The 8,665-nt window shown below is 45.6% G+C and overlaps 1 protein-coding gene across 1 annotated transcript; it reads left to right on the top strand.

The window, feature by feature from the left end:
- Positions 1-1,894: 1,894 nt before the first annotated feature.
- LOC133398379 (gastrula zinc finger protein XlCGF57.1-like) lies at positions 1,895-7,732 on the top strand. Its single transcript, XM_061669964.1, has 3 exons — positions 1,895-2,320; positions 5,206-5,353; positions 6,139-7,732. The coding sequence occupies exons 2-3, from the start codon at positions 5,227-5,229 to the stop codon at positions 7,494-7,496; spliced, it is 1,485 nt and encodes a 494-aa protein (XP_061525948.1). The 5' UTR covers positions 1,895-2,320; positions 5,206-5,226; the 3' UTR covers positions 7,497-7,732.
- Positions 7,733-8,665: the final 933 nt, after the last annotated feature.

Raw genomic sequence — 8,665 nt, 5'->3', positions numbered from 1 at the left:
TATCGACAGGAAGCGGAGCGGCCGGAGCTGCGGTGCGGGCGACACAACCTGGAGCTGAACACGCTCAAGACGGTAGAGATGATCGTGGACTTCAGGAGGCATCCTTCGCCACAGCTGCCCCTCACGTTGTCCAGCTGCCTTGCGTCAACCGTCGAGACCTTCGAGTTCCTGGGAATTACAATCTCTCAGGACCTGAAGTGGGCGAACAACATCAACTCCGTCCTCAAAAAGGCCCAGCAGAGGATGTACTTCCTGCGGCTTCTGAGAAAGCACGGCCTGCCACCGGAGCTGCTGAGACAGTTCTACACAGCGGTCATCGAATCGGTCCTGTGTTCTTCCATCACAGTCCGGTTCGGTGCTGCTACAAAAAAGGACAAACTCCGACTGCGACGGACAATCAAAACTGTTGAAAGGATTGTCGGTACCCCCGTACCCACCATTGAGGACTTGCACGCTGCCAGAACTAAGACAAGGGCGTGCAAAATCCTATCGGACCGTCTGCACCCCGGTCATCGGCTCTTCCGGCTCCTTCCCTCAGGTAGGCGCTACCGATCAACGCAAACTAGAACTAGTAGACATTCCGACAGCTTCTTCCCTCTTGCGATCAACTTCTTAAACACCTAACCTACAATTCCATTACAACAAGCTGGCAATTTTTTGACTTGAGTTCGTTGTCACATTTGTGTGGGGCCAATTATGTATGACTCGTGCACTCACTGTAGTTGTCTCGCCATGCTGCACTGTTTGCATATACTGGCCACTCGTGCCAGAGTAGCATCTGCTCCATTTGCACACTGATTGAGGAGTATCTGCAACATTTGCACAATCGACATTGTCCCAGATGATCGCACTACTCGTCACTTTAAACCGCATACACTCCTTGAAGTCTCGGCGCCCTTTGCACAATGGTCATTGCACCGGACTATTGCAATATTAGTCGTTCGAACTGCTCTAAGTGCTAGAGGACTCTGCATCTTTTTGCACAATTGTTTTTTGTCAATGTCTTTATGTCCCCAAAGTGTTCTGTAAATGGACTGTCTGTTGTACTAGAGCGGCTCCAACTACCGGAGACAAATTCCTTGTGTGTTTTTGGACATACTTGGCAAATAAAAATTATTCTGATTCTGATTCTGATGCGTGCTGGAGCCAATCCCAGCTGTCATCGGGCAGGAGGCGGGGTACACCCTGAACTGGTTGCCAGCCAATCGCAGGGCACATAGAAACGAACAACCATTCGCACTCACATTCACACCTACGGGCAATTTAGAGTCTCCAATTCATGCATGTTTTTGGGATGTGAGAGGAAACCGGAGTGCCCGGAGAAAACCCACGCAGGCACGAGGAGAACATGCAAACTCCACACAGGCGGGGACGGGATTCAACCCGGGTCCTCAGAACTGTGAGGCTGACGCTCTAACCAGTCGGCCACCGTGCCACCCGTTAACCATTTATTTTTTATAATTTTTTTAAAAAAAATATATACTTGCAGTCATGGATGCAGATATCAAATAAAAAAAATGTCATGCATCTCAAGATTGGAATTAACCTTGCTGGTTGCATTCCTGGTTGCGTTGTAACAGAGCGCTTATTTATATAATTATTTGAAATCCGAAGCATTGACGTCCCTATAATTGGCAGGCTTTTATTTTGAAGGTCGTTGGCGGTTTATTACCGTAATGCCTCGTATGAACAAAATGAGGGGCGGCTGGCTTGACTTCTTCACGAGTGGAGGCTGGCCTCCCAGTCAACTGGAATTGGTCGAGTTTCGTCTTTATTCCACCTGCATGTTCTTTATCTCGGTTTTATCCAGTATATTTTGACCATAAACTTGACCATCGCAACACACTATCAAATCCGAGCTCCTGCGTCTGCGCATGCGCTTCCCTCGTTGCCAGCAACTTCCGCTCCAGATCGACTTTCGTGCACTTTTGTTCGAGCAAATTAATTTGTTCCACTAATTAATTCTTCCCGAATTAGTTGCGAACGGATTGAAACCTCGACACAGTGCGTCCTTCACTACTTTCAAGAAGTAAAACATCATTTCAATCTTCGTGTGCGGATAAACTCGTCTTGGTGGTGCACGTCGAAGCTTCTCGGCCTAGTTAGCTTAGCTTAGCTCGCTAGCCGCTAACAAAGTGACGCGTTTGTCAGCAACGCATCGCAAATTCGAGATCGCCTGTGATGATCGTGTGCAAAATCTGTGCGAGAACGACAGCAAAGTACGAGAAGGAACTTTCTGGAACGAAAGAGGAGGACGAGCCACGACGTCAACTTGTGGACGCTGTTCGCATGCAGCCTCGTGTTGTGTTACACGCAGCAGGTTTGGACTCTTCCTACTCTCACTTGTTGAGTTCCGAACTACTTTCTGTATCCAATCGTTTCAGCTTGAGCTCACAAAATGTTTTTGGGTAGACAGCAGAATTATTGGTTCCATTTATCACAGCAAGTCTTTCGGGTCCTGAAGGAGCAAAACAGCCCCAGACCATCACACTACCACCACCATGTTTCCCTTGATGTATGAGGTCCTTTTTCTGAAATGCGGTATTAATTTCACGCCAGATGTCATGGGACGCACACCCTCCAAAAAGTTCAACTATTGTCTCGTCAGACCACAGAGTATTTTCCCAAAAGTCTTGGAGACAATCAAGATGGCTTCTGGCAAAATTGAGACGAGTCTTCATTTTCTTTTTGCTCAGCAGTGCTTTTCGTCTGCCATGCAGGCCATTTGTGCCCAGTCTCTTACTTATGGTGGAGTCACGATGATTGACCTTAACTGAGGCAAGTGAGGCCTGCAGTTCTTTGGATGTTGTTGTGACCTCATTGACATATAGACGAACAATGGTTGTTTGTCTATATGTGCCCTGCGATTGGCCGGCGACCAGTTCAGGGTGCACCCGCCTGTCGCCCGAAGTCAGCTGAGATTGGTGCCAGCACACCCGTGACGCGAGTGAGGATAAGCGGTTCAGAAAATGGATGGATGGACCTTCTGACCATAAACCTTTTCCAGATTGTTTCTTTTGTTAGATCTATTGAATTCGGTGAGGGCTAAATTAAGTTGCATTGCACATTGTGAATACATCGAAAGAACACGTTCATAATTCAAAGAAATGCTCAGAAGAAAAAATGCAGTTTAAACTGAAATTACTTTCATATATTTTTATAGTTTTCTGCCCAATGTGAATTTAAGAAATAAAAGTAGATTTTCTTAAAAAGAAAAATAAGTGGTTGTTCATTTTTATGTGAAATTGCTTATTTTTTCTCGTGTATTCATAATTGCTCTTTTTAACTCTGCAAAGATTTATCTGAATACTTCATGACAATTTTAGTAGGATACTCGAACACGAAACTATTTGGTACCTTAGGCCCTAATATTTTCAGAGGTGTATGTGGACGGAAATAGGAATGTACTCATAAATTTTGGTGAAGATCGGACGCCATTTTTGGACATAAAGCGACGTAACTCATGTTATATGTGGCAGGAAGTGGCTATACCGTCTTCCCTCAAGGAAGCGTTTCAACGGGCGGTTTTTGAAAACAGCAACCCTTCCAACATGTTTCACAATCACGACACCACCACCGATACGAGATCAACAATTATCACTCGGACTCTCTACTCACTACGGTTCCAACGACAGCCCCAATTCCAATGAAGTTGGGACGTTGTGTTAAACACAAATAAAAACAGAATACAATGATCTGCAAATCATGTTCAAGCTATATTGAATTGAATACACCACAAAGACAAGCTATTTAATGTTCAAACTGATAAACTTGATTGTTTTTAGCAAATAATCATTAACTGCTACATGTTCCAAAAAAGCTGGGACAGGTGGCAGAAAAGACTGAGAAAGTTGAGGAATGCTCATCAAACACGTGTTTGGAACATCCCACCGGCGAACAGGCTAATTGGGAACAGGCGGGTGCCATGATTGGGTAGAAAAGGAGCTTCCCTGAATGGCTCAGTCATTCACAAGCAAAGATGGGGCGAGGTTCACCTCTTTGTGAACAAGTGTGTGACAAAATTGTCGAACAGTTTAAGGACAATGTTCCTCAATGTATAATTGCAAGGACTTGAGTGTTTTCAGCATCTACGGTCCATAATATCATCAAAAGGTTCAGAGAATCTGGAGAAATCACTGCATGAAAGCGGCAAGGCCGAAAACCAACATTGAATGCCCGTGACCTTCGACCCCTCAGGCGGCACTTAAGTGCACGCGTCCGTGCACTTGAACGCATCGGCAACGTCAGCCAGCGAGTTTGCTCGTCCTGTTAACAGACAGCACGAGAGCAACAGTTTCCGTCGTGGTGATGTTCGACTTTCGGATAGGATCCAGAGACCCTGAACAGGAGAAGCGGTATGGACAAACGTTATCATGTTTAATATTCAATGTTAGAACAATTTAGGAAGCTAGAAGTAAGTAGTTTATTTAACCTTCGGTCGGTTATCGAACCCAGTCCTCACGCGAGATACTCGTTTGGTTTTCTTTGTGATAAAGTCGCATCGCGCGTTCGTGACGCGAAGTTCGTCCAAGTGGACTTGCCGTACAACGGACGGGCCGCTGCACCTCGACCTTTTTTCGGGGACCGCACGCGCTTCCACGCGCTGCACAACATTTTCCTGAATTCGCACCGAACGTGCTGAATCCTCGTCACGGGAAGTCCATCAATACCTCACAGGGCTAAAACATCATTCGTGCGATCTTCGTGTCCGGTTGGAGTCGTCTCGTGCACGTTGAAGCCATTCGGCCGAGCTTCGTTGAGCTTAGCTTAGCTTAGCATGCTAACAAAGAGACACGTTTGGGATCAACATTTCGCTAAGCAGAGAAAAAGCCTGAGCGTAAAGTGTTCTTCTTTCCGTCACCTACGAGTTCGGACGTGGACCAGAATATTAATACGAACAATGAAATTAGATAAAAACAACAACTAGATGATCAGCTTTGTTTGTCTGAGGTACTGAAATCACATCCTGTAACACCTATTTTGTGAATTCATTTGTAGAATCTCGACAATGTTCAAACACCAATTTTCTCTCCCTATGTCTATTTTCTTTCTGTCTCATATTTCTTCCAATCATTCCGTTCTCCTGTTTCCTCTTGTTGACTTTGGTGCTTTGCCATTTTAACTAACGTAGTGTTTAACCCACAGTGTCCAAATCGTCATCTCGATGTCATCTGATTTGCACTTGCTTTTCTCATCCCTCCAAAGTGTTGCGATCGGCGTGTGAAAATGTGTGCAAGAAGGACAGCAGAGTACGAGGAGGAACTTTGGGGCCCAAAAGAGGAGAAGGAGCCACAACGTCAACTGCTGGACGCTGCGTTCAATCTGCAGCCTCGAATTGTGCTACGCAGAGCAGGTGGGTTCACTTCTCTCTCACTGGTTTTATGAATTACATTCTAATTTTCATATTATTCCCGGGTTTTTCTGATGAGCACTGTCTGACGTTACAATTTTTTTTTTTTTTTTAAATAATATCAAATAGCGTGTAGTGTGATGGCATCCCCTCATGATGATGTGGCTTGAGGGTTGTAGGCCAAATTTCAGAAGATCTGAAAGGCTCGTGGCCATTGTTGCGTGATCAAAGTGTAACAGTGTTACACAACCTACACGACGTGTTTGGAAAATTGCCAGCAAGATTTTTGCCCTTTTTGTGTCTTGTTGGCAAGTTGAGTCAACATTTGTTCATGCCAAGTCAAATCAGTCTTCAATGGTGGGAAGTAACCAAGTACGGTAAACCCTCCGCTATATCGCGGTTCATCTATCGCAGTTTTATTACTGTACACATTATTCTTTACTGTACTTAAGTAAATTTTTAGGTGTCTATACTTTTTTTTTTACTTTCACTCTTAAAATTTGAAACCTGTGATTTCTCTTCCTTACTTTGTCACAAATAGCATTACTTTTTTCAACTTCTATGGACGGTGACGTGTAAAAAAAACAAAAAACGGTGCATCCACATTGAAGGGTCGCCCAACTTTGCTGCATTCCGCTGTTCTACGATTTTGCGTCACCCCATTAGTCCCATTCGGCTCTCTGGTTGAAGGCGCTAACGTGGAAACAGGGTCGAGGACCAAGGAGCTTATCAATATTGTAAACAAATTAGATTTGTCCCATTTGTGTTTGTCTTCTTTTGTCTTGCAGACGTCAGTGAATATCTTCTTCCTGAGCGGCAGCAGTCAGTGTCCCCTCACATCAAAGAGGAAGAGGACGAGGAAGAGTTCCTTCACATGAAAGAGGAAGAGCAGGAGAAAATCATCAAGGTTCCATCGACTGGTGTCCCTTTGAAGAGTGAAGATGAAGGTCGAAGTGAGGAGAGACGAGGGGCGGAGCCACCAAACAGCAACAGCTCAAGTAATGGAGACCTCTGTGGAGGATCACAAACAGACGGTGATGATGATGATGATGATGTTGATGAACAGTTGGAAGGTGATATGACATGTCACACTGCCAGTAAATGCTGGAAATGTTCTAAATGTAGGAAAACCTTTGCTTCGAAGAGCAATTTCAAACAACACATGAAAATACACACTGGAGAGAAACCTTTTGCATGCTCAGTTTGTGGTCAAAGATTCTCCCTAAAGGAAAACTTAAATAGACACACAAGAACCCACACTGGTGAGAAACCTTTTGCATGCTCAGTTTGTGGTCAAAGATTCTCCCAAAATGAAAGCTTAAAAATACACACAAGAACCCACACTGGAGAGAAGCCTTTTGCATGCTCAGTTTGTGGTCAAAGATTCTCTGTGAAGAGATACTTAACAATACACACAAGAACACACGCCGGTGAGAAACCTTTTGCATGCTCAGTTTGTGGTGAAACTTTTTCTCAGAAGGGAACCTTAAAAAGTCACACAAAAACGCACACCACAGAGAAGCGTTTTGGCTGCTCAGTTTGTGGTCAAAGGTTCACTCACAAGGGACATTTGACACGTCACGCAAGAACACACACTGGAGAGAAGCCTTTTGCATGCCCAGTTTGTGGTCAAAGATTCTCCCAAAAGGGAAACTTAAAAATACACACAAGAACACACACTGGTGAGAAACCTTTTGCATGCTCAGTTTGTGGTCAAACCTTCACTCAGAAGGGAACCTTAAAAATACACACAAGAACACACACTGGTGAGAAACCTTTTGCATGCTCAGTTTGTGGTCAAACCTTCACTCAGAAGGGAACCTTAAAAATACACACAAGAACACACACTGGTGAGAAACCTTTTGCATGCTCAGTTTGTGGTCAAACCTTCACTCACAAGGAAAGCTTAAAAATACACGCAAGAACACACACTGGTGAGAAACCTTTTGCTTGCTCAGTTTGTGGTCAAAGATTCTCCCTCAAGGGAACCTTAAAAACACACACAAGAACACACACTGGTGAGAAACCTTTTGTATGCTCAGTTTGTGGTCAAAGATTCTCTCGTAAGGCTTGGGTAAAGCCACACAAGTGTCCTGGTGAGACAAGCAGTGATCAAGAAGCTTTTAATGCAAATGTAAATGTTTAATATATAGACTATGTGACTGACATAAATCTACATCCTTGTATTCTGTGTACCAGCTTTTATTGCATGTATCTTCTTCTTGTCCATATAGTTTCTAAAAGCCCAGTGAGTGTTGAGAATGAACGCTGTTGCCAAAATACTTAAGTTAAAGGTGGTGGGAAAGAGGATGGCTGTGGATCAGTAGAGCGGGTCGTCCAGTGACCGAAGGGTCGCCGGTTCGAACCCTGGCTCCGATTGTCCGTATGTCGAAGTGTCCTTGGGCAAGACACCGAACCCCAATTTGCTCCCAGTGAGCCTGGCAGCGCCTTGCACGGCAGCAACCGCCCAGTGGTCTCTGAATATGTGTGTGAATGGGTGAATGTGAGGCTTAATAGAGCGCTTTGGGCACTGTGATCGTGAAGATGAAGCGTTACATAAGTGCAGTCCATTTGCCATTTAGCAAAGGTGAGAACATGGACACTTTTTCCATGGTGCTGGACTTATAAATGTCTACAGGAAAAAAAGCCCTCCAAAATGAACTCGGTCGTCCATCCATCCATCCATCTTCTACCGCTTATCCGAGGTTGGGTCGCGGGCACAGTAGCTTTAGCAGGGACGCCCAGACTTCCCTTTCCCCAGCCACTTCATCCATCTCTTCTGGGGGGATCCCGAGACGTTCCCAGGCCAGCCGTAGGATGTAGTCTCTCCAGCGTGTCCTGGGTCGTCCCCGGGGTCTCCTCCCGGTGTGACGTGCCCGGAACACCTCACCGGGGAGGCGTCCGGGAGGCATCCGAATCAGATGCCCCAGCCACCTCATCTGGCTCCTCTCGATGTGGAGGAGCAGCGGCTCTCCTCTGAGATCCTCCCGGATGACCGAGCTTCTCACCCTATCTCTAAGGGAGAGCCCGGACACCCTGCGGAGGAAACTCATTTCGGCCGCTTATATCTGGGATCTCGTTTTTTCGGTCACGAGCTGTGGGTCGTAGGTGAGGTAGGTGAGGGTAGGAACGTAGATCGACCGGTAAATCGAGAGCTTCGCCTTTCGGCTTAGCTCCTTCTTTACCACAACGGATCGATACAAAGTCCGCATCGCTGCAGACGCTGCACCGATCCGCCTGTTGATCTCCCATTCCATTCTTCCCTCACTTGTGAACAAAACCCCAAGATACATCATTGTTCAAAATTGCATGCAA

The sequence above is a fragment of the Phycodurus eques genome, unplaced genomic scaffold, assembly GCF_024500275.1.
Source record: "Phycodurus eques isolate BA_2022a unplaced genomic scaffold, UOR_Pequ_1.1 contig_101, whole genome shotgun sequence".
In the NCBI taxonomy this organism is placed as follows: domain Eukaryota; kingdom Metazoa; phylum Chordata; class Actinopteri; order Syngnathiformes; family Syngnathidae; genus Phycodurus; species Phycodurus eques.
This window is presented reverse-complemented; position numbering and strand designations above follow the sequence as displayed.